Source organism: Erpetoichthys calabaricus, chromosome 1 (genome assembly GCF_900747795.2).
Source record: "Erpetoichthys calabaricus chromosome 1, fErpCal1.3, whole genome shotgun sequence".
Classification (NCBI taxonomy): Eukaryota; Metazoa; Chordata; class Cladistia; order Polypteriformes; family Polypteridae; genus Erpetoichthys; species Erpetoichthys calabaricus.
Window position 1 is genome coordinate 119,362,228 of NC_041394.2, and position 27,859 is coordinate 119,390,086.

Consider the following 27,859-nt stretch of genomic DNA (forward strand, 5'->3'; position numbering starts at 1 on the left):
TCACAGGAAGGTTATGCTTTTTTGTATCCTAAAAGAATTCCCAATGTTATGGAATTAGTTAGTTTAACTAAGAGTAAAAGAGTGGTCAACTGTTGTGGAAAATACTTAGTACATAAAGAAGAGTCTTGAGCCATCGTTATTTATAAAATTCCAAACACAGATGCCCTTTACTTGTACTTAGAGATTAATTCCCATATGCTCCTGTTCTGTTATTACAGTATAGCAGACTGAATAAATCACATCTAGCACTTCGTTTTATCAGATAGGTTCATTTGCATAACATATTTGAACATATTTTAATTTTCACCAATCAGCTTTCGATAATTCAGAGATATGTTTTTGAAGTATATCATTTAAGTATTATGTAAAGTCCCAAACAAGTTAAATATATTAATAGTCCTAAGTATAAGAAATAAGATTTCTTTTATGTAAACTGTTATCAAAAAACAAAAGACAAATATATATACATATATACAGTATATATATATGATGTCACTTTCTACTATAAAGTGTGATGGGACAAATGAAGTCAGGATGTCCTAGAGTAGGGCAGGCAGCACCTTTTCCTTTTCCCTTACAACAATACCTGCTCTTAATGATTTGTCAGCAATTCTCTGCTTTAAATACAATATATCAATTAATTCATTCATTTTAAAATTTTTTTATGATCAATTATTCATTTCCAAACATAGTTATACCAATCTTGACCACAAAACCACTCAATAGGGTACTCACTCATAATCATTCACAAATGCCGAACCTAAAGTTTTCAGTTAGATTAAGATGGGCATCTTTGGAAAGTGGGAAGACACCAGAGTACTCTGAACATTACCAAAATGCTCACACAACATTCATAATTTCACTGTGCAACTTAAAGAATGTAATTTGCTCTGACCTTATCTTCCTGTGTAGAAAAAGTGCAAATGCATGTTTTTGCATCTTCTCTTAAATTCTTAAATTTATTATAATGAACTGATTCAGCTATGGTCCCAAAGCATAACGTCAGTGTATCCATTCTCTTTCTCCTGATACATTGCAGAAAAGATATGGAATAACTTTTATGCAAGCAAGCGAAAAAATGTATATTGCCATATGTGTTTTGTTAATAATAACAAAGCTAAATCACTTGTTTTACCACTGTGGCTGGGATGGGGATTACAAGATCATAGGTGTATGTCTTTGAGGGGAGAGACCTGCAGTGGATGTGTTGTGAAAATTTGCAGTAATATAATATCACAAGAGTTTCTTCCTATCCATTGCATTAAAATGGGTTCAAAGAGTGCTTGTTTTTTTATGTTATGCATCACCTCATGACATCAAACTGCAGTATAATAAGTACCACTATCCGATTATTTGCATATTCTACTTTAATCACCATACTTTTGTTATATTTTTAATAATTACCAAAACACTTCACTAAAGCCTAACCAGTGCCAGTGTGACTTCCCTGAAGACTCAATGTGTAGAAACAACTGACATTTTCAGATTATCTGGCATCTGCTCAAACTATGAACATTTCTTACTGTAGCTCTGATGATTCCAGTATTATTAGAATATCTGATTGCGTAAAGCTGGACAGGGCTGCTGCTGCATCGGTCCACTACTAGGAATTCAACTCTCCCCTGGGGAATTTTCAAGTTCTCTTTGTTTATGCATAATTTCACCCTTCCCTACAAAAATATGTTAATTTATTTGTAGTTCTTCAAATTACCCAATATTGATTGTCCTATGGCAGACATAACATTCTTCACATTGCATATATTTACTGAAAGAAAATGGTGCTTCAAAAAATGCACTGTAGTATATATTCATATATCTTCTATGCACATTTTTGACCTGGTGTTATATTGAGTCAGTGCCTATGGGAAGCAGAAATAGTTTTTCACAGGGCACAAGTCAATATCAATGCCTACTCATTTAAAACTTGGCAGTCAAGCTAAATAGATGTTATTTTGACTGCAAGACAAAAGAAAATATGTAAACAGACCAGCAGCAGGTATCTTATGTCAAATGTGCAGCCACTGAGAAGTGCCGTAAAGTGGAAATGTTACTCACTGAGGAACAGTGTCACCCTACACAGTAGCAGTTAATACACAAAATTTCAATTTTATAATGGTAAAAGAAATTTCTTTAACAGCACAAAAAGGTTTAGTGCCTCTCAAAGAAGAAGTCCAGTCTACAAACATACAAACATTTACAAGTTTTACACTACAGCGGGGCGGCTAAGCACTCCCGCCTTATGGCCTTCTTTGTACAAATCCCCTGCCCCACTGCTATCTGCGTGGAATCAGCACGTTCCGAGTGTGCCAGCATGGGTTTTCCTCCTACATCCCATGGTTAGTTTTACTGGCTCCTCTTGCAAGGTCCTCTTCCAAGGCTACTAGGATTTATTATGACCACCTGTAACCCTGAACTGTACTACTGTAACTGAGAAATAGATAAGGTCTGGTGAACTGTGCATTAGAAGATACATAAAGTTATTCTATTTAAGCTTCTTTAGTGAATGAATGAGAATGATAACAAATATGTCTTATTACTAACATGACTTTAACTTTTAAATAACATTTTTTACTTTAAAATTTAGTTCCATAATACACTGACAAAGGAAGGTAATTTTGCTGTTCTACAGTACAGATTGACATAAAGGACATTTAAGAGCAGGCCTGGCATGTCATATTGATTGAAGCAGCCAGTTTCTTAATAACTGTTAAATCTTCCAAAGTACTGAGTGTCAAAGCTCAAGGGAAAATGTTCATTGTCATTATTCTTGTTTTTTAAGACCCAACATAATCCCGCAGAAGTCCCTTTGTGAATTCCGTACAGCAATTACAGCACAGCTGACCACAGAGATGTTAAGATGGTTTGTTTATTTTTTCTGAAGGTATTGATTATCGTTATAATCCACTATAATCCACTGTCCACTTTGACAGAAAATATAGTAGGTGTTTAAAACTGATTTTCCACATAAACCAGTTTAATGAAAAAGCTCTGCTTCTTAGCTATAATACATATCTTTTGGAAGTCTTACGTATACTTACACCATGTGCCAACACTGGTATTATCCACAATCTATATCACAGCTACAGTACACCTTGATTCTTCTTAAAGAAAAACACAGAAAACCCACATAAGGGATTTCTCTTTGTATCTGAACAGAACTGTAGCTTGTATGTGTATCATACAACAGCGCTTCTTGTTTTCAGCTGCATCTCTATGACCAAACACAAACACATACATGCCCACACTTCATTTAAATGTACAATTCCTTCTAACTAAACCTACTCTGCCCGCTCTGACCTCAGACCAAAACCCTCTCCCCTTCTAAAGATGCGATTACCAACTCACAAGGGCAACTTGACCTTGAGGAGGGCTCTTTGATAATTTCCCTGGTGTGTGGGTGTTCTGCTTCTATCACTTCATCATGCAGACACAAATAATTACTTTGTGAAAAGCGGCTTCCTCCCAACTGCCCTGTCTCTCAGACTTACATCATGCTGATGGCCTTTCAGTATAAACACTGTGCTTCCTTCTGCATTGCGTCGACTCCCTGAAATGTCTTTGTTTTGTTTTTGTTTTGTGATTTCTTTTTTTTAATTTAAGTTTACAGTCAGCAGGGCAGACCGTTTATATGAGGCAGGGCTCGCTCTTATGTGAATCCAGGACTGCTTGTGACAGCACTTCTTCTAAAAGGGCATTGATGCGATAAGAAACCTTAATTACATTTGTGTGGAGAGAATGGGTGCCTTTACTACAGCATGAGTCTGGATTGAGGACACTTGAAGCCAGCCATTAAGGCTTGCTGTTCACTCTTACAACATTTCATGTCTAGTTGAGCAGTCTATAATTTAAGCTACACTTTTGCTTTGGTTTCCCAAATTACCGGGTACGTGTATACAAATGACTTTATAACAGCTTTAAAAAAGTAATGTAACCAAGACTATGCATTCCTCTTTTATATGTTTGCTGTTTTTACCTAATGGGCTGCACATTAAACAATGGAGCAGTTCTGCAACAAAAACAAAAGAAGAGTACATAGTTAAACAATGGTATACAGATTATTAAACAGATATTCCTATGTAAAAAAGAAGGCTCTAAGTAGCGCATTACAACAAACAAGCTACAAACATAAGCTTGCTTATAGTGTGGCATGTTACTAATGAAGTATTGTGAATTCAAGGGGCTGAGACAAGACAAAAAGAGCTGAAACCATGGCTATTTCCATGCAAAGCTTTAATATTGCCTCATGTGGGTGTGAACTTTGTCGGAGTCCACAACTTGCTCAGAATATTTTTGTGCTATTTACAGTACTTGTGTTTTCTTTCTTTGCCTTTCATAAGGCTTCTTCCCTTCTGTTCTGAGAATCCGACAGCAGGCATCCTAGGTCATCCTTGATGTGTCAATATGGAGCGATGGACGTGCACATGTGTATCAAAGTGTGGAAACCCATGATTATGGACAGTCTGAAAAAGAAGATGTACCCAGGGCAAATTGCAGCCTGTGGCAATGTCATGAAGTGCTTGCATCGCTAAGGTCTCATGTTTTTAGAAATGTCTGACACTTACAAATATTTTATCATACAATGGCTTCTCTTTCTGAAAATTTTGGATTCAACATCACTCCTAACAATTTAACAGTGTAGGACAAAGTGGGCATTGCCCATTCTTCTAGGCTTTTATTGGCACACAAGGCCTATCAAGATAGCAGATTTAACAGGGGTATAGAAACTAGCTGCACCTTCCACCAACCTTTATTCCAGAATAAATGGCTAAACTGCAGCTTGTACCAAACTTTGATCAGCTCTGTATTTCATCTGATAACAGAAGTGTAAATGAGTGCTGACACCTCTGCAGATGCCCCTCTACACAAAAAGGTGCCCAAATGGACATTTATGATAGGTTTGTGACTGAGAACTGAACCTGCCTGGTGGTGATTGACAAAATAACACTTCTATAAGCAGGGACTGGTTCTGTAACTGAATTCAGTCACCAGAGGAAACACCTTCCTTTAGAATCTAGCCTCAGTCATCTCTTCTAAATCTGATGAGCCACTCTCTTTTTAGGGGGCCGAAAGATGACATCCACCAAGCCTAACTCTGTGCCAGTGTCTGAACTCCATCAAGAGAAGACGGAGAAGCAGTTATTGCTTCAAGAAGGGACTTCAGCATCTGCATGTTTGTGCTGCAAAAAATAATGCATTTTCCTATGAAGTTGCAGAGAGCACAACAAAGAGCCTAACATCGAGCTAATAAAGTCGAGCAAAGAAATTCAGCACTCCATTACAAAGGATCACATCACAAAGCGAAAGAGTGTGCTCCAATGTGAAAAAAGTCCTCTTCTTGAACCTGGAGCAACAACAGCAACAATCCCACACAGCACTGAACATCATTCTTAAAGACTTGGAATCGTAAAATTCTTAAGATAAATTAGAACTTTAAATAGCTGATGTCAGACTCTTCTGTGATATATGTTTGCCTTGTCTGTCCTGTGTCCTGTCTTTATTTCAATATATATGTAGTGCTTATGTTTCAATAATCCTTGTGCTTATCAATAAATTGTATTATTCTATTTCTTCAACCAGATGTGCTTCAGTTACCTTAATATAACTCTAATGGAAGGAAACTGCAAAAAAAGAGAAAGGTAAGGAAAATAAAACAGGAGTCTTATCGAATTATTTACAGCACCTACCAGCATTGGTGAAGGCAAAACTTAAAATTAATTAATCAAAATTAATGTCTTTTCTTTTCCTACAACAGCAATATTTTGTGTAATGCCAGCTGGGATAAAAGTGTGTTATGACAAATCACCAGTAATATCATGTACCACACTATTTACACAAAGACTTATTTTGCTCAAGTGGAAAAATCCCAATCCACCCTCTATAACTCAGGAGGAAAGTGATGTTCTATATTATCTGAAATTGGAAATTTTTTTTTTGTTTTTTTTACAAGAACATGTGGAAATGTTTTAGAACTTGTTAATATAATCCTAAACCTTTTTAATGTACTTTCTGTTTTATCCTGTTCAAAGAACCATTTTGGATGGGACTCTCTGCTTGTCAGGTGGGGGTTAAATTTTGAATTTTATTAATTGTTTTTTTCGAAGCACTTTATTGTACTTCCTATGTGATTTCCACTTGTTGGATTGAGTTGGCAGTCTGCTGTAATGGGCTGCTTTCATATAAAAAAGATCACCAGATTCATTATGTCACCAGGAAGTGACAGTATACTGTAAATATAACGGTGGTCTCAGTTATCCCTCAGATGGATTTTCAAAGAATAAAAAAACTTTAGCGATAGTGAGGCCTAGCACTGGGTTTCATTTCAGCTCTGAGCTATTTTTTTACTTTGATCTTTGCTTTGACCCTGTGCTTTCCTCTCTTGGTTAACTTTGTGATCCTCTGGTTTTGACTTTGCCTGACTTCGACAATGATTTTGTCTTGCATTTCTTATCTCCGGGTCTGTTTGGGTGATGTTATCACATATAGGCTATTTAAGATGGCGGCATGTGGCACTTAGCATCTAAACTTTTATATTTGCAGTGAAAACACTCAAAAATGACCATGATTAGTGTTTGTTTAGTAAAAAGACTATCTAGATGCAGTTAGGACTATTTTTCTATTTGATTTGGTTTTGTTTGCTATTATGTCTGTTCTTTCTAGCTATAGACCTTTGCTTTATTTTCCAACCATGCTTTTTGGTTTGCTCCTATAACACCTCTTTACTCCCTGGTTCTTTGTAACTCTTACTAATTATTTTTGGGACAAGCCTAATTCTCACCAGGCTACAAAAACTGTTAAAGTTTATTACATCTTTTTAAGCCCATCTGCTGTTTTTTTTTTGTTGTTGTTCATGCTAATTCTCCTTCTTGTACCTTTCAGAAAATGTACTTATTTATTTGTTATTTAAAGGAATACCTTCCCCTATGTAGTTGGTAGTGATGACTGGGAATATATTTTAATCTAATGTTTTCACGTAGAATGGAGATAAAAATGTTTATAATATAATTACTACAAACTAGTGGTGACCAGTGAAGTACAAAGGCAAATGATGTGAAAAACATCAATGGAAAAAAGAAATTATAATCTCACATTAGTCATGTTGCATAATCCATGAGTTAGTTAACTAGTCATATGTTCAAAATATGCAAAACACATGCATTTTTTACTAAAATATTATCATTAGATACTTCCAGACAAATCAGTGCAGATCATAAATTGTAAACTGAAACCCAATGCAATTGCCTTTTTGAATTGATACTCTGTCTCTCCCCATCATTCATTGGTTTAAAAGTCTTATCTTCAATTCAAAAACTCAATCCCATGTGATTCTTTTTTTAATGGACATTTTTTAACATTGTTTGCCATTGTACATTGGTCTGCATTATATCATACATTTTTTTTTATCTCTGTTCTGCTTGAAAACATAACATTGAAAAATGTTCTCTACAAACTACATGGGATAAGTAACATATAAAAAAAGTATAATTTTTGAGTAAAGTACTCCTTTAAATGTTCATTAAGCCCCACAATGGACTGTCTAAAGTTCTTCCTTGCATGCAGATTTCAAAAATGGATGTATGGATTAATAACACCAAAGAGGTTAACATAAAGAAATTTCAGATGTAGAGATGGCCACTATTCTCAGAAGAAATGACCCACAGAAGAAATGGTGGACATGACCTAAAGATTACTGGACAAAACCCATGCACTTGATGAATATGCTAACCTCTCATTTCACTGTTTGGTTAGTTGTTTCTCCGTCACTGACAAATCCTGTGGTCTCCGTTCATTCCCATATATGAAGAAAGAAGCTTTTCACAAATAAAATTATGCATTACTCACTTATTCCAGGGAATAATAATTAATTTCTGCTTTTTATCAGCAGCCTGCACCAGCCTGAAATTCTGCTGATTATCCAATAAGGACCACTCATCTTTCTCTAGCCAATCTTTGGTGGGGTTCTGCCATTCTGTGTTAGCATAAGTTGATGATCATATAAGTGTTATGATGACAAATGGGTCAACTGGCAAGCAGGCAAGACTAATTCTGCTAGCCATATTAGTTTAGAAAGCAAGAAGAACACAGACTGGGATATGATGACGGTACTTTTGGCTTCTGGTTTTATCTGGTATAAAATAACATGACATTCTCAAAGCTGCCCCATTTGGGAACTTGAGAGAATAGGCTGTATGATGGACTGGCACCTCATTCAGGGTTGATTACTGCCTTGAGTACAATGCTTTTGGAAGAGGCTCCAGTCTCCTCATAACCCTAAACTAGATTAAACAAAATGAGGCCACTGGTAAAGGATTCCTAATCAAATTATTGAGAAAACGATCACGGTACCAACTTGTGGAAATTCAAACTTTCTGTAGCAGGTGATTACCATGAACAGACACAGCAGCACAGATAGTAATGTACAGGGGTTACTACAGATGGCAGCAGTGGCCACCGCAGTGACATATAGCTGGTTATCTGTTGATGACATTGGATGGAAAGCAGAATATGTGTGTACATTTTGTAGCAGACAGTAAGCATGGATGGAAAAGTGTGCAGCAGTAGAATAAGAGCTAGGAAAATCTCTATTAATCCATGTGACCCTGTATTAACGTGCTGAACCTCTGTGGCATCTAAAATGTAGAATGGACTGACACAGCTGAAAACTGTAGAAAGGTGGCCCAGGACAGGAGGAGAGCACCAGAATTAAAGACACCATAGTTAACTGTGTATCTTTATCATCGATCTCTTCCTTTGCTTTCCAGATGTCATTCTGTTGCAGCTATCCGCGTGCATATCTTGAAAATGTGCATGAGTGGCCGTTGGGAATAGCCGAATGTGTTTCGATAGTTCACAATAACTGTAGAAAATAGCAGTTCAATTTACAAAAGTACATTTCTTATACTTCTGCTTACATCGTCCACTGAGCTTCTTGAACCCTGACAGACAACAAACAAATGAAACAAATGAAATATAAGAATTTAACAAAAGCTGTTAGACATGCACATGCCCTCTTTACATGGGCCACTCAAATGTTTTACTAAAAAAAAAAAAATTCCTAGAAAAATGAAGAATAGTTTCATACCTTGTGTTCAGCCACATCCAATTTTATGTATTAAAAGTACATGAAATTAACTCAGGAACAAACAGTGTACAGCTTACAGACCCTCTCTTAAGCCGCAGGGAACAATGAATCAATCAGCCTGCACTGAGCATTTAAACTCACCAGATGTTTAAGACAAACATTTGGGATTTTACTTCTGTGAAATGCTTCACATTACCGAGTATGTCTGTTCAATGTAGCCACACACCTCAGTAGTATACAAACAACTGAGCGTTTAAAAAATACACTTTAAGGAGTTAATTACCTGTCAAAACTATAAACACCCAAAAATCAAAGTTGTGTATTAAAAGTGCTTTTGGTACTAATTCAAACAATGACGGCATTACATTAAACCAATTGAGAGCAGCTAAATGTCAAGTAGCACAAACTGGAAATTCAAGCAGTAGCAATTTATACCTTTATATCCTGAAAACAGTCTAGAAAACTGTGAATGGTTCAATACTATCACAACATTTACAAGTTCATCTGCAGCCTGTACTTGGTCACATAGTAATATGTAGCGCCTTATGTAAAGACAAGAAAAATGTACACCAATCCGTAACAGCATTAAAACCTCCCACCTTTGTGTCATTAAAACAGATCCGATCAGTCAAGGCATGGTCTCCATAAGGTCTCTGAAGGTGTCTTGTGGTATCTGGCACCAAATCATTAGTCACAAATCCATTAAGTACTATAAGTTGTAAAGGGGGGCCTCTTTGCATCAGACATGTTTTCCAGCACGTCCCACAGATGCTCAATCAGATTTGCAAATTTAGCAGTCTTCAGTCAGCACCTTAAACTCATTGTCATGTTCCTAAAAACCATTCCTGAACATTTTTTGCAGTCAGGTAGGGTGTAGTATCCTGCTAAATGAGGTCACTGCCATCAGGTAATACTGTTGTCATGAAGGAGTGTACATGGTCTGCAACAATCCTTAGGTAGTTGCTACGTGTCAAAGTAACATCTACACGAATGCTAGCACCCAAGGTCTACCAGCAGAACATTGCCTAAAGCATTACACTGCCATGCTGGCTTGCCTTTTCCCCACATTGCAGCCTGCTGCCAACTCCTTTCAATGTATACGGTGCACACTCACCTGGCATCCACACATGATCTAAATGAAAACATTTTTCAGCAGATAAAGCATCTTCTTCCATTGCTCCATGGTCATGTTCTGGAAAGAGGTCAGCATTGACACTCTGACCGGTCTGCTGCTATGCAGCCTCACACACAGCAAGCTGTAATGCATTGTGTGTTCTGATACCTTTCTCTCAATGCTAACATTAAGCTATTCAGCAATTTGTGCTATTTTACCTGTGGTTTGGGAACAGACCAGACAGGCTAGCTTTCACTCCCAATGCACATCAATGAGCTTTGGGTGTCTATGACCCTGTTGCCAGTTTACCTTAGTCCTTCCTTAGACCACTTTTAGTAGGTACTAACCACTGCATTCTGAGAATTCCCCAACATGCCTGCCATTTTGGAGATGCTCTGATGCAGTCTTCTACCAATCACAATTTTTCCCTTGTTAAAAGTGCTCAGTTCCTTACACTTGCTCATTTTATCTGTTTCCAACACTTCACCTTCCAAAACTGACTGTTCTCTTGCTGCCTAGTATATCCCACCCCTTGACAGATGCCATTGTAACCAGATAATCAATGTTATTCACTTCACCTGTCAGTGGCTGATCAGTGTATTCCAAACAAGGCAACCGTCAAACACACCAGGCAGAACAGCTAGTACACATTCAGGCCAAACAGTGCAATAAACAAGATCAAGCTTTAACATACTACTGAAAAACTGAATTGTAAAGTTAATTTGTAAGGCTGATATGAGCAAACAGTTCAATAATACTTTTGTAATTAATCGTCCTGTAGTGGCTACTTTTTAAAGCACTAAAATTGAAAACATGGGGCTCATCTAGTAACAAGGCAGTTCATTCTAATTACTAAGGAACAGTTTAGCTAAAATTAACAAATGATGGGAGTTTCATTCTTGGCTTTTCTACTCAATTCATTTATGTAAAGGTGATATGCATACTCTATTCTTCAGACTTTTACAAAGTGACTCCAATTGATGGAACACCAAACTGGAATGAGACTTGGCATCTTTTGGAACTTTCCTCATCCACTTGTTGTGCCACATCTCACAGCAGCAAGGTAGCTGTCAGGTCAGTCAGGTTTCTTCTTCTGGATGGGGGTTCAAATTCATGTTTTGTGTCTCTTTTGTTCATTTTTGATTCTTTCACTTTTGTTGATTATGTGCATCATCCTTTATTTTAGATTTTGCCTATGTATATCAGTTGCCTTTGCCATGTTTTTGGGTGGTTCCCCATCCCAAGAGGCAGGGCCACCTACCAATCACCGCCAGCATCTGCCCTCCACCCTATAAATCCGGAGGATCTTGCACAGTTCCTGGCAATTCATTGTGAATACGTTTCGAACTGGTGACTTCTTGTGTTTGCTTGTGCTTAATGATTTACTGGATTTTTTAACCTATTGTTTTTTATTTGACTATTCTTAGAATTTTGTTTTGGGACTCGACTTGATGTTTAACAGGCACTGTATGGCTTTGTGGTTTTTGGAACTTTTCAGTGTTACAGTGCCTTTTTTATGAAGAATAAATATTTATTATATACAAAGATACTTGTTTGCTCTTGCTACTAGCTGGGTTTGATGATTCCCCACTAAAGTGAGCAATTTTGGGACAATCTACTTCGGAACTCTAGTGCTTTGGACTCGTATTCAACAAAAATGGCAATGTAATGAAATTCTCTGCACAAGTAGATTGCATACAGTGTATACCAGCAGTGTTCAGTTTCAGTGCCAGGCCCACTTGTGGCTGTAGGTTTTTGGCCCAACCAGTTTCTCTATCAGTGAGTTGTTTTTACCTTTAACTGATTTCACTGAGCTTTTTTCCTTCTCTAATTTTGTTTTCACAAATGTTAGCAGAATTGCACCTATTAATTAAGAAATAGGTAAATTTTTAGAATAGCTTTAATTCTGTTCAATTTTCATTTTAATTCACTTTTTCTGTGGACTTTGCTCTTATAACTCTTATTTAACTCTTATAACTCTTATAATTAATCCCATTGGGATTAATAAAGTATCTATCTATCTATCTATCTATCTATCTATCTATCTATCTATCTATCTATCTATCTATCTATCTATCTATCTATCTATCTATCTATCTATCTATCTATCTATCTATCTATCTATCTATCTATCGATTAATTAAGGAAAAGCAGAGCAAACACCAGTGCAAACAACACTAACTGCTGAAGGACAGCTGCAACCTCAGTATTACCCACTTGTGTGCTTATTTCTAAATACTGGCTGAATGATTAGAATATATAAAAGTACAACTTATTAAAAAGCGAGATAAAAATAATTGCTCTATTCTCAACTAACACACATAAATGCTCACTTCATTCAGCAAAAATATTTCCCTAGTACAACCAGACTGTAATTTTATGGATTGACATAGAATCTCGGAAATAACAGCTTGCTTTCATACTTTAGGAAGGAATTCAATTAAAGAGAGAAATCTGTTGGGATGAAAACTTATGATCATAGCAGGGACCTGTGGATTGAATTTTTTTTCCAGCTGAGCACTGATGCATGTTAATATTTATCTATTCTTTGTCATTTTTGCTGTTTAATTAATATGTTTTTTTCCAAAGTGCATGTTTTCATCATCTAGTGTTTGCCCAATTTGTGTCTCATCATTCCATCTTATTTTCATATTCTGGCAGTATCAAAACTTACCAGCTGCGAAGTCCACTCTGAGGAAGTGGAAGGGTCTTTAAGAGTCTGCCGCTCAGGTAGCTGTAGACTCCCTGTGGGTGAAACAAAGGCAAAATAAGACAACTCTTGGCTGAGACTTGGTGCAGCAATCAAAAGATCTATAAGGTCTGATTTTGTTATAGCAAACTTGGGCAATGGAAATGTTTTCAGAAATGAGTCCTTCTCAGAAGAAAGTTTAAATATATGGTTTTCCTATGTTGTCTTATACTAGAAAACACTTTCTAAAAGTGGTTTAACAAATGGTCTATACTGGGAAATAAACACATGAATAAATATTTTCTCCAAGACTGGTCACACGATTATAGCAGTAAGAAAAGAAAAAGAGAAAGAGTGACAGTGTAACAAACAAATTATGATAAAATAGCAAACTTCATTATAGTGTTAAAAAATGTGTACACTTTAAATTCTGAGAAAGTTCTCTTCAATAATTCTAAAATGTGAATACTTCAGAAAAATGTCGATAAATGTTCAATACTGTGCTTCTACTATTTGCAAAAGACCATTAATGACACAGTTGAAAAAGCACATTTCTCTGTTCTGTCCTAATTGTCAGGTTGGTCTAATATTCTAAAAAAGCATCAACAAAAGTGTGAGTATTGAAAGTATAGTGCATAACCTTGTGAGTGGTAAATGTCAAATTTAAGATATTCAAATTGAACAAAAAATATTAATTCTGATTACCTTATATGAGGCTTTGGGACCAGACAGGGTTGTCCACTATTTCCAATGTTTTCTAAAACAGTGGCTATTGAACCACTGGCTAGCCATCTTTGGCAACAGTTAGAAATTAAGGGAAATACATGGGAAAGAATACAAAAATATCCAATTGTGCTGAACATGGTTCTCTTCATTACTCATCAAAACTCATCCTTAAAGATCACGCAAAATCTGCATGATGAATTTATTAGGATCTCTGGGTTCAAAAACAATTCAAATAAAGATGCTTTCTTTTGAGTGAACTCATTCGTTTAATATTACATTACGGTAGAGCACTTTCAGCTGATTGTATTAAAACTATTCTGATATTTGGGAGCTATAGTCACAAGGAAAATGAAAGATCTCTTCAAAGTTCATTTTTGTAAGTTATGGAACAAACAAGAAGTTAATAAGTGGTCAACTCTTCAGCTCTCTTTAAATGTTGTTAAAATAAATATCTTTCCAAAAGTCATTCCATATCAGAAAATTTTAATATATATTAACAAATTACATTTTCCGAATGCACAACTCATTAGTAATTTTGTTCACCTGGATGGCAAAAATTTATACGAGGGACGTTCAAAAAGTTTCCGCAGTTTTTTTTAACTCTTTATATTAAGAATTTCAAAAACAAATTACATCACTTTTCTACATAGTCACCTTTGTTTGCAATGCAATTTTCCCAGCGTCATACCAACTTTTTAATGCCCAATTACTACTCCAACGACCTTCACCATTTCCAACGAAAATATATAAGTGTGGAAACTTTTTGAACGTCCCTCATACTTTGAAAAAACTGATAGGTGCTAAAAGGTAATGGAACTACACCTGGCTGGTTAGCCTTTTAAAAGGAAATCCTCTCTGTATGCCTTGCTTTGTGCTCCTGTCATCTACTGTCTATTTACTAGCAATGTGGTTGTGCATCACACATCCAAAATATGGAACCAATGTAAGAAGCTCTTTAATGCAGATATGCTGTTCTCTGCATCTCCTTTACAGGATAATTTTACGTTCCAGACTGTTCTTTACTTATACTGCAATCAACTCATGAAATTCCTGGACACATCTGGACCTTCAGTGATCTCTGTGCTGACAATGTGTTTGTACACTTTGATCAAATATCATAAATTTTAAGCTCTTTCAACATATTATCTTTTCTATTCAGAGGTCAAAGTCTTTGTTAAGGGAAAACAATCTAACCTCCCTAATCTCCAACACTGCGATATAATTTAGCTAGTACTGTGGAGAAAATTGGCAGATCTTGACGATCTTAGATAATGTTAGATAAGGCAACTATCTCTTAATATTAAAAGGCAGGTAATGGAATAAAATTTTTACTTTTTCGTATACACAGTGTAGAGAAAGTGTACTAATCATGAAAAAATTCGACCTCGGGATTTTGATGAATCTTGACGTTTTAGACCTTCCTGAGTCCGAAAATGCCATATACAGAGAAAGTATAGGAATCATGGAAAAATTCAACATCAAGATTTTGATGAATATTGATGTTTTAGACCTTCATGAGTCAGAAAATACCATTTTTGAAATTGTCTGTCTGTGTGTTTGTGTGTAAACACGATAACTCAAAAATGCTTTGACCTAGGTCAATGAGATTTTGTACACCTGCATTACAGTATATCAAAAATAAGGAATCCTATCAACTTTTGGGCCACTTCCAGCAACCGGAAGTGGTATTTTAACTGAATACTTTTGCAAATTTTCAAGTAAACTTGGTTATAATTACAGATAGATGATTCAAATTTTGCATAGATATTTATATTGATAAAAAGCAAACAAATACGAAATTTGAAGAAAATTACTAACTGGAAGTAGTATTGTATTTAAACAACCATCTGAATTTTTTGTATCATGGAAATATAGATCTGTACACGATATTAAAAACTGTATTTAGTATAATGCATATTCTTTCAATAACTATTATTTATTTTATTTTAATTTATACATCATCAGTTTAACAATATTGTGTAAACATTGAACATGCCATGTAAATATACTGTAAAGATGTAATAGGAACAATAAGCTGCTACGTCCCTATCGTGTTCCTGGTAATACATTTAATTTTTATTTATTTTTTTTTATTTCTGCTATCACTATCATAACTAAATGTTGTTGCAACAAATATTACATAATACTAACACTTTTCCTATGTTTTTAGGTGACTATAACTCTTTTTACTTTGCACATAATCTGGGTAATGCATATGTAATCATGAAAAGATTCCACCACTGTTTTTGACCTCCCTAAGTGCGAAAATATCATTTTAATATAAAGTTTGATTATAAATAGAGATAAATGATTCTGTATCGATATTGTCAATTAGTTATGATGAGAAACAAAGACATATGATATCTGAGAAATACTGCGCAACTGGAAGTGTTTCCGAAGGTCTTTTCCTCTATATCAGCATACAAGAAAGTCAAGGGGAGCACACTCTCAATTTTTTATAAAATATATTCTTCCTCTATATATGCAAAACATGCACTAATTTCTCTTAAAATTGGGTGTCATACACATCTTTCTTGATTAATTATCTGAAATATACCAGGACTTGGACCCTAACTATGAAACTATGTCATATAGGACTGTCCTTGCTAAGTCATATGTTTTGGGACACTAATAACTTGAAACCACTTTGGGGGGAATATGCTCACTTATCTATCAGTTGGTTTTCAGATTTGCAACGATTTCGAAACATCTCATGGTATTACTCAGAGTAAGGCTCCAATAGTTAAGATTATACAATGAAAAACTCAACATGATTTCCTTTGCCACATTTACCTTGCTTAGACAGAAGAATCCTATTTTATCTTCTATAATCCGAAGGGAAAGCATAGGATAGTGCAACGCTTTTTCAGAATTTGACTAAAAGTTATTAATACATTTTTAAATAAGTCTGAAGGGACTGTATCTCTGTTCTGTTTTACTTCTGGTATAATTGTTTATATGAGGAGCAATTTTATAATGGGCATTTTTCAAATAGCTCTCTAACTGGACAGGAGTCAGGCTTTAGCTGATGATTTTATCCAATACGTCATATTTCTGGATTGATTGTATTTTCATTGTGTTGAGTTTTAGATGCATAATATTTGATCAATATTATATTGTAGATAGATAGATAGATAGATAGATAGATAGATAGATAGATAGATAGATAGATAGATAGATAGATAGATAGATAGATAGATAGATAGATAGATAGATAGATAGATAGATAGATAGATAGATAGATAGATAGATAGATAGATAGATAGATAGATGTGTTTGTCTCTCACCAGAATAAGATGAGACAAGTTCAAATGAGTGATGTATACAAAAATGAAAGAAAGCCACCTGACAAAGACAGGTGGACAGACACTAAATACACTTACTTACCAATCAATGTGGCCTGGGCTTCTGCAAATTTACTTTGATCAGCACCAGCAGGGCAATTCATTATCATGTATTCTGCATCTTCCGCTAGGATACAGAAAAGAAGGAGATCAGAGTGGCATTAAAAATTTATTGTCTTGATGTAAATTAAGTCTTCCAGACAGCACAACTATATGATATGCCAAATTAAAACCTAGGTGAATATAAAAAACAGTTCAGATTTCTAAATTCTTGTAATTCAGGTGAAAAGCAGGATGTAACTCTGGGTGACAAAACAGTACATCATAGAGCACACTCACCTATGCTAAGTTAAGTTTCTTACTGTTCTTCATTTTATTAATATTCTAACTTTTCCCAAGGAAACTCACAAGGTCAAATTATAGTTGTTTTATTTTCACAATTACAGCATAGAGAGTTAAGCCTCCCCATCACACTCCACAACCTTCTTAGTGATTTTTATTGGCAGACTTAATTCACATAAACCTAATCAGCCATATACAGTAGCTAAATATCCCAACCACCTCAGTCAGACTAGTGTGAAACTCGCATTGACAAAACTAAATCAGTTTGATTTTTCTAAGTCATAGGGGTGGGTTTATGTGTGTGGGCGAGCTTACAACAAATGAGTAGTACAAAGTATACTATGTGGCCACAAAGTTATCTGATGTCTCGTATCTTGTGTTTGTTCAAAGCAGAACTGAAAATGGAAAATAAAAGGGCCAAGATTGAAGGTGAATTCAACATTCATGGACAGCCTTTGAACAGAAACCTGCACTGTCAGTCAGTATCTTAATTGGTTGTCAGCATGCAGAAAGCTTGAGATGCTTTGGAAATTTAAAATTGTGTTCAAAAGTCATCAATTACTAGTGTCATTTGTCATCCACTTTGACTCCTAGTCATGTAGTCTTATATCCTCAAGGTGATGAGACCGAACAAGTGTAGTCGTTAAGTCTGACATGCCCTCTGTCAAGAACTTGTGCAATGTGACACTGGCTTTAAACAATTTGATCAGGGTGAGGCATACTAATTACATCCTTGTGGTTAAAGGTCTAATCTCTTAGTCACTATACATGCTAGTTAAGGACACTTGAACATTTTTAGCATGCTGGAGAAAAATAGATAGATATGGAATCATTCCTCAAAGAAAAAAAAGTCAACAATTCTTATAAATAAAACAGACTTTCCTTCTATTCCTGTCCACAACACTAACCACAGCAGAGTGTACATTCTCTGACTGTGTTAAGTGGCATATACAGTATAATAACATGTAAGATATAAAATGACTGAAGACATGCTAAAGCATAAATTTGTCCAGCCTTGCCAACTTGCTAAGTAAAGGCAGTATACTCAATGCTGTGGACAGTGCTCCTGTGTGATAGTCACCTAATTGTGAATTATGATCACAGTGATGGTAAAGTTGCATCAGCTTCCGTTTCTTCTGAAGTTTAGAGTTTATACCTCCTTCCAGATGGCAGAATTGGAAAGAAGCTGCTCAGAAAGCATGTGAGTGCCTCTGCAGTCTTGGCAGCTTTCCTTCATGCAAAGGTTTGAAACACTCTTTGAAGTTCCAAATATCAATGTTCAAAGTGAACAGATTCAAGACGGATTACTTTCCTTAAATTATTCTCGTTCAGAGAGAGACACCCATTGCAGGGCAGGAAAGAGAAGGTCACAGTCAACTGATGAGAAATCTGTAGTAATTTTGTAGGACTTTGGGGAATATGGCAATGCATACCAGTCAAATGGCACACATATTCTGTAGATAAACAGTTCTAATAGCAGCAGTCTTGTCTGCAAGTGAAGTGTAGTGGTAAGCACAAATTATTCAGGACAGTTTGGCTATTTACTTGTCTAATTTACTTGATGACCAAGTTCTTACTACAGTCTTAATTTGATACTTGACTGGTGATGCTTATGGCATTTAATGTGCTATTCAGCACAGTTTCTGATTAATTAAACCACTGACACTTTCTACTTGCTTGCCATTGTCAATTAGAGCTTCTACCTGACCAGGGTTCTTTCTAAAGTCAATGGCAAGCTCTTTTGTCCTCTCAAATTTAGTTTTAAGTTGTTTTTTGGCAGCCCCTTGATTCCAGTCTATACCATGTTTTAGTTATTATTACAGCTGTTTCAAGCATTAAAGAATATTTAATAATTAAATAATAATAACGGGTATGAATCTGCCTCAGATTCTGATTATAAACTTGGTTGTGTGTCAGAATTTTAATTTGGTAAAGTTCAAATAGTGTTACTCACTTTAAAATTTTTGCTTTAAGCAGATTTATATTGGTCTTAAAAAATAAAATGGGTATAAGTGAATGACCAGATGCATTGTGGTCCTAAGGAGTGGTGTGGTGTGGAGTTTGCATTTTCTTCGGATGTATTTCTAGGTGTTTCTGTTATTCTGGGCATCCTCGTAAATTTCTAAAGGCACTGTGATAATCCGTATGGAGTTTAGTTTTAAAAAGCATGTTTACCTCTGTTGTAAGCGGCTTCGGAAAAAAGTGTCTGCCAAGCAAATAAATGTAAATGTAAAAAGGTAGACAAGGGCTACTCCGATTTGTAGTGTAGGGTGTGGAGAGGAAAAGGTAGATATGCAGCTACAGTGCGTTTAATGGGAGAATGGGCTAATTAGTTAAACACGTGAAGGTACAGGCAGCCATCCCTCATTACACATAAGCGCCATATGTCACTTAGTGCAACACCTACAGTAAGTGTACAAAAATCTGAGTCAAGGGTGGAAGCGGATATGTGGTGCAAGTGCAAGAGAAAGATAAAGATAAAGGAAGGCATATTTATAAAGCTCAGTGGAAAAACCAGAGACTGACAGTGAACTAGATGGGAGAAAATTGTCTTAGAGAGAGAAAGGAGTGTTACTACAAAGGGAGATCAAGGCTCAAGGGGTCTCACTGTGGACACTGGCAGAGGTGGCAGGGAAAGAGCCAAGGAGACTGAGATCAGTGGCATCCAGCATCTGCTGATTTTGGTTTGAGAAGGGCAGGGGAGACAAGAGGTTCACTGGCAAAGGAAACCATTTCTGATTGTGATTTATAATGTGTTTTAATAATTTACTGAGTATTGCCCATGGCACTGTTATTTTAAAGAATTTATTTTTTTATAACTGCACAGTGACACTTTTGTTTTTTTTTGTCTTTAATAAACATGCACTTTTGTACATTTTGTACTGAAACTTGTTGTCTCCTCACTTGCTGTAGTCCATCTCAGGTCATGAACTTCAAGTTGCTCCAAAACTGGTTGGTGCCCACTGTTTGTGGTCACGAGACATCACAGATACATGGGTTATTTTAAGTGGAAATCTGAATTATCACATTGTGGAAGTGTAATTGAATGGACCCAGTGATGGACTGGCATCTTGTTGAGGACTCGTTCCTCCGTGGAAAGACTCCAACAACCCTGAATTTTGTTAGTTTGAGTCGGTTATATGATGCTGCGTACCATGTAATGAAAGGGTAGGGTTGTAGACATTACTGCCCCACATTTCTAGAATCATGGAGGTCACTGTTTATGTGACTAAAGCCTGCCTTAATGTGATTCAGCATTGAATTAAGAGAGTCCTCAAAATGAATAAATTGATGAGACTGACATCCAGTTCATGACTGACTCTTACCATCCTTCTAATGCTGCTATTATGGGTCCAGCTAAAGCTAGAAGGACATATTCATGAGACGTCGATGTAATTGTCTCAGGTGATGACTTTCGAAAACCGCATATTCACGTTACCTGTTATTTTTCATCTTTTACTGCTCCGGCCTTCATTGCTTAAATGATGCGCTTTCAAACTATGCTTCTGCAGAACTGCGTTCCTATTTAAAACTGAAAATAATCATTTACACTTCATTCAGCATCTCTTCCACTTAACTCTGATATATAATACAGGATTGAATCTGAAGCAGATATGAGAGATTTTTCTGAACACTTAACAGTCTTCAATAAAAAGAAATCAAGCTGAGCTGAAGCAGCTGTAGGACACAACAGTAGTACTATGTAGCAAAAATTGTAATTAACAATTAAAAATTGAGTGGAAGGGGTTGTGGTAAATAGGTCCTTTGCTGTCACTAGCCCCTGGCCGCGCACTGAGAATGCCCTGATGGTAGATCTGCCCCTGCTGTTTTTGATGCCAAGGGGCAGAAGGCTCAAACCATTTATAGCATCAAATAGGAGCTGCCAAGAGTCTCATGTATTTCAAGCCTCCTTTTATCTTTATTGTACATCCTTAAATACCAACTGTTACTATCATCATAAAAAATATGACCATCTGTAAAAGACATTTTGAATATTGCTGCTGACTTAGATTCTGTACTCGGATTTAGATAAGAATTCTGAGTTGCCTGAAGTAACAGATGAAAATGACACTGAAAATGCTGTTAGATTATCCATTTCTGGTGCAAGTCTGAGAAGAATTCCCATTATTTAGAAATGTTTTCTATTCATGTGCTCCTGTACAGAGTGAGATCATTTTTAGAGATCTTGCAAAAAAAGGATTTCTTAGCAGATGGGAAGTCGACACAATCCATGCTTTTGAGCTCTTTGCTCTTTGATCTTAAACCATATTTACGTCCTGAGTCTCCACTATATCTCAAAAAATGATTAACATTACTCTCGGTGAATGACTGATACAGTGCCTTCAGAAAATATTCAGAACCCTTCATTTTTTTCACATTTTTTTATGCTACAGTCTTCTTGTGTATAACAGCACAAACTTCGCAAATCTGCATTTGAGGATATTTTGCATTTCTTCTCTGCAGATCTACTCATGCTGTGTTAGATGGAGACTGTTGGTGAACAGTTATTTTCAGGTCTCCCCAGAGATGTTTGATTAGGTTCAAGTCTGGCCTTTGGCTGGGCCACTCAAGATTATTAATATAGTTGACTCTAGGCCACTCCTGTGTTGTCTTTGCTTTGGGCTTAGGGGCATTGTCCTGTGGGAAGGTGAACCTTCAACCTAGTCTGTGGTTCAGAGCATTTTGGAGCAGGTTTTCATTAATGATATCACTGTACTTTGTTCTGTTCAGCTTTCCCTTAACTGGAATGTTATTGTGCAGGTTTCCTCCAGACATGATGTTTAAAACTGAGGTAGAACAGTTCAGTCTTACAGTTATCTAATAGATGATATTGTTTCTCTTAGTATGAGAGTCCTTTAGTTGTCTTTTTGCAAATTCAACTGTCGTCTGGTCACGCTACAGTTAAGTCCAGATTAATGGAATGCAGTAGTAGTGGCTGTCCTTCTGGAAGTTTCTTGCATCTCTGCACAGGTTCCCTGTAGCTCAGCCAATGGGTTCTTAGGTTCTTGAGGCCTTACTTATCATGGCATTTTTCCCTCAGTTGTTCTGTTTTGCTGGGCAGCCTTCTCTAAAAAGAGTCATGGTTGTTCGAAACTTACTGTATTTCATTTACCCTCCTTAATGTTAGACCTGATCGTCATTTGGGCTGTATAAAAATCAGTAAAAGATTGAGGAGATTAGTGAATGCATTGCTCAAACTTTGGTGAAAAGTAGAAGGATATAGGTTTATGGGGCATTGGAACTCCTTTTGGAACAGATGGGACCCGTTCCACTGCAATGGGTTACATTTGAATCGGAGGGTCGCCGATGTGTAGAGAAGGTGTAAGAGTAGGTTAGTCGAGGATTGTTTAAACTAGGGTATGGAGGGGCAGGGTGTTTAGAATAGGCCAAGTTTAGAACCTTACATTAACAAACAAATAACAGTGTAAAAATAAAAATATCTGCGGTGAGTTGGCACCCTGCCCAGGATTGGTTCCTGCCTTGTGCCCTGTGTTGGCTGGGATTGGCTCCAGCAGACCCCCGTGACCCTGTGTTCGGATTCAGCAGGTGGGAAAATGGATGGATGGATGGATGAAATAAAAATATATAGTAATGTAAATTCTAACCCAACGTTTAAATGCAAAAACAAAATTAGTAACACATTAAAAATATCTTGCCTTAATACTAGAAGTATCAAAAAAAAACAAGTGAGGTGGAGTTGTCTGTAATGATGATATTACAGCAATAACGGAAACCTTGCTAAATTACAAAGATGGGGATGAGTAGAATATAGAGGGATACACATTTTTAGGAAGGATAGACAGAACAGAAAAGGAGGTGGGGTTGCTGTTTATGTCAAACAGAATTTAAATGCAAGTCCTCTTCAGTTGGACGATTAGCCACATCTTAGTGAGGACATGTGGCTTTGTCTGCAAAGCATTAGGGAAAAAGGGCTTATTTTAGAAATGTGCTATAGACCTCCCAATGCAGACAATTTCAATGCACATCTTTCGGTGATATTAAAAAGTCAAGTTTAAGAAGAGATATTATAGTCTTGGGGGATTTTACCCAACTATTAACTGGGCTAACTTTGCAAATAGAGGAGCACAAGAGCAGGGGCCTCATGTATAACGCCGTGCGTAGAACTCACACTATAACATGGCGTAAGCACAAAAGCAGGAATGTGCGTACGCACAGAAAAAACCAGATGCAGGAATCTGTGCGCACACAAACTTTCACGTTCTTCCACTACATAAATCCCGATCAGCGTGAAAAGTAACGCACGTGCACGCGCCTTCTGTCCCGCCCCAACTCCTCCCAGAATTATGCCTCTTTGAATATGCAAATCTATATAAATAGCCTTCTGTGAAAAGACAATGGGAAAAGCACGGGGGAAAATATAAGAATTTCAGTGAATACCAAGTGCAGGCAAAGGAAAAACGTACTATTTGTTGGTTTAAACAGTGATATAAATAACAAAAAAAAGGGGATCGAGTGACAAAGTGTTGGAGAAACTCGAAAGCTCACGTTCACAAAGTTGCACAGTGCCCGAAATAAAAAAGAAGTTATCACATATCAATGTCGGTGTGAAAAGGCGACTCGTAGCGGACCGTCTGAGTGTCATATGAAAGCTTATTTGGGTACAGAGAAAAAAAATAGGTACACAGTGGGAAAAAAGCACGAATTGTCAACTTTAATCCGAAATTTCCACTTTAATCACGTAGTTTATTTTGTCATTAAAGTACAACATCATAAACTTCATCTTAAAATTGTTTATTTTACTAGTTCCTCAAGTAGCACGTTAAATGCTTTGTTCTGTATTTGATCTTCTATGTGCTCCATGTGTGTGAATCACTACGTGCTTCCGTTCTTTCTCTTTCTCTGACAGGACACAGAATCCATTGCATTTGTGATATTACAGCTCTCTGAATAATTAAAATACTGAGATGTATAAGTGATATCTTTTTCATGATGATAGGAATGAAAGCATGTTATTAAACATGGGAACACGGTGGCGCATTGATTGTTCATATCTCACGCAAGAGGCTTGCTGCGCCATGCGCGACCTTCGATGAAATAATTTATCACAGCAGTACTGTCTCTTTCAAACATACTAACCTCCAATTCCTGTCCTTACTTTTCTTTCTCCAAATACCCAATCACCACACAATCAGCTCAGTAATAGACGTTAAGCCATCTGTAAGCTTAGAACACCGATTTTTCAAAACTTTTAAGGAACATTGAAATATCTTCGTAGTACATGTTTAATTATTCTATCCATCTATCCTTCCAGTGTCGTGTCAGCCCCAGCAAGAATACAGCGCAAGGCAGGAGCTATCCGTGAACTAGCTAGCGCTGCGGCACCGTGTCCTCACATGTTTAATTATTAACAATACAGATTATTTAAATAAAGTTAAAGTTTTATCTGTATACTATAAACAGCATATTTTGCTGCATTTCATCTTAAAAATGATATCATCATACGTGCTTTATAAAGTGGCGCAGGTTGTGCAATATTATAACTGTAGTGCAAGTTTACAGTGGGGTAATTGTACTTATAAGTACAAACAGTTCTACAAGGAGCACTTGATGGACTGATTGAGTGCATTTAGAGTTCTTGGGATGAAACTGTTTCTGAACCGCGAAGTCCGTACAGGAAAGGCTTTGACGCATTTTGCCGTGGCTGAGGTAGTGTGTGCTTGAATCTGTATCCCGATAATTCTCTTTCCGATCAGCTGCTGCTGTGATTTCCCACTCAGATACAGTGATATAAATACTCCGAGTGGGGCAGTGAGAGTAATATGGAAAAAGATGATCCGCTGTGGCAACCCTTAACGGGAGCAGCTGAAAGAAGAAGAAGATGCAGTGAGCGTAATAACGCTAAAACAGTTATGGTATTTGGAATACTATGGCTATTCCCTGGACCATTATATTGCTACAGGTTAATTACAATCAGATGCATTACACAATAAACAATATGCAGTTAATTTCAGTGTATTTATAAAGCAGCGTCAGGAATGTGGATCTAAGAAAGAAAGGGTAACCACACAGGAACAGTAGCACTGCTTTGACGCTGGGTGCCGCCAGTCTGCAAAACTGAGCGGAGAAATTGCGTACGCCAGGGTATGAGGTACCGTGGAAATGTGCGTGGCTTTACGCCAAGCTTAGGTTTTATACATCGCGATTTGAGCGTGGAAACGTTCGTACGCAACATTTCTGTGCGTACGCACCGTTTATACATGAGGCCCCAGGAGTTTTTAAAAGTAATCAAAGACTGTTTTTTAACACAGTATGTTAAAACACCAATGCGGTGGGATGCCTGCCTGGATATAGTATATTGTAATAATCAGGATAGAATTGGGAGTGTAGAAGTGATTGAACCACGAGGGTCATGTGACCATAATATAATGCAGTTCTCAGTTTTTGAGAAGACTAAACTGTTAAGAATAACTTTGATAGGGAAAATTTTGAAAAGATGTGGCAAAGTCTAGGGGGAATGAACTGGGATAAACTTTTAAGTGTGGAGACAGTTGAGGAGCCATGGAAGAGGTTTTACTCAACAGTCAGCATGGGTTCAGATGAGGGAGGTCATGTTTTACCAACAACATCTTGACTTTCAGAAAGCATTTGATAAGGTGCCATGTGAAAGGTTGGGCGTCAAACTAAAAGAAGTGTGGGTTCAGGGTTTTATTTGTAAATGGGTAAAGAATTGGCTCAGACATGGGAAGCAGAGGGTTAAGGTGCAAGGGACCCTATTAGAATTGGCTGATGTTAAGAGTGGTGTCCCTCAGGGGTCAGTCCTAGGGCATATAAATGATTTGGATAGAAATATAAGTAACAAGCTGGTTAAGTTTGCAAATGACACCAAGCCATGTGGATTGGCAGATAATCTTGAATCCACTGAATCATTACAGAGGGAGAGACAGCATATAGGCTTGGACGGAATTATACAGATGACATTTAATTTTAGGAAATGTAAAGTATTATATGTAGGAAGTAAAAATGTTAGGTTTGAATACACAATGGGAGGTCTGAAGATTGAAAGTACAACACCTAATGAGAAGGATTTAAGAGTTGTAGTGGACTTGACAGTATCAACTGCCAGAAGGTATTCAGAAGTCATTAAGAAGGTTAAAAATATGTTAGGTTATATAGCATGTTGTGTAAAGTACAAGTTAAAGGAGATTATGCTCAAATTTTATAATATCCTGGTGAGGCCCCATGTGGACTGCTATGAGCACTTTTGGTGTCAATGTTACAAAAATTGGGAATGTGCTCCCCTCAACTAAGATAGAGGATCATCAGAACCACTTCCAGTTGTGCAATATTTCTCAAAAATCATATGTCTTTGTTACTCATCATAACTAATTGATAACATAGATACACAATCATTTATATCTATTTATAATCAAACTTTACATTAAAATGATTTTTTTGCACTTAGGGAGGTCGAAAATGGTGGTGGAATTTTTTAATGATTACATATGCATTACCTAGATTACATGCTAAGTAAAAAGATTATTAGTCACCTAAAACCATAGAAAAAGTGTTAGTATTACATAATATTTGTTGCAATAAATTGCTATATCAAAATCTCAAGGTCGAATGTTTTCATGATTCCTATACTTTCTCTATACTATGTATATAAGAAAGTAAAAAGGACATCGCAGCACTAAAAAAAGTCGAGAGAAGAGTGACTAGCCTGATCCCAGGCAACAGGGAATGAATTATGACGAAAGATGAAAAGATCTGAGCTGTTTCAGTTTAAGTAAAAGAAGATTAAGAGGAGACATTATTGAAGTGTTCAAACTTATGAAGGGCATTAGTATAATGAATTAAGACTGTTATTTTAAAATGAGTTCATCGAGAACACAGGGACACAGTTGGAAACTTGTTAAGAGTAAATTTCGCACAAAATTTAGGAAATTATTCTTTACATAGAGAACTACAGACACATGGAATAAGCTAACAATTATTGTGGTAGGCAGTAGGACTTTTAAAACTAGACTTGGTGTTACTTTAGAAGAATTAAGTGGATAGGAACTGTGAGCTTTGTTGAACTGAAGGGCCTGTTCTCGTCTAAATTGTTCTAATGTTCTGATGGCAAAGCCTCCTGCTGACCACAGAGGGTGATGAGTGGATCATTACATTTATTTTGGTGTTCTTTTGTACAGCAACTTGGTTGCTGGAGGACTGCCTTTTAGGACATGAAGCAGAAGTGGAAGATGGCTGATTATGAGATACAGTGTGTCAATGAACAACTCCAAGCACTTACTTCAGACTCAACAACTCCTTGCCAGACAAACACAACACAACTGGGATCTGAAAGAAGATCCCTTCAGCCGCTGAGGTCACCAAAACTCATCTTGATGTAATAACATCAATCCCATGCCATGCCACTTGCTGCAGGCATCAAATTCAAAATGACTGAAGATTATGCAAAACAACAATAAAGTTTATCAGTCTGAACATTCGATATCTTGTCTTCGTAGTGTATTCAATTGAATATAGGTTGAAAAGGATTTGCAAATCATTGTATTCTGTTTTTATTTACGTTTTACACAACGTCCCAACTTCATTGAAAT

General features: G+C 36.6%; 1 protein-coding gene across 1 annotated transcript in view; it reads right to left on the bottom strand.

The window, feature by feature from the left end:
* The window catches only part of si:dkey-220o5.5 (actin filament-associated protein 1-like 2), a 137,977-nt gene that overhangs the window by 60,066 nt on the left and 50,052 nt on the right, over window positions 1–27,859 (bottom strand). The window contains exons 3-4 of the mRNA XM_028805927.2: window positions 16,996–17,079; window positions 12,868–12,938 (exon numbers count right to left, since the gene is read on the bottom strand). Of these exons, the coding sequence (XP_028661760.2) occupies window positions 12,868–12,938; window positions 16,996–17,079 (155 nt within the window). The remainder of the gene's footprint in view (window positions 1–12,867; window positions 12,939–16,995; window positions 17,080–27,859) is intronic.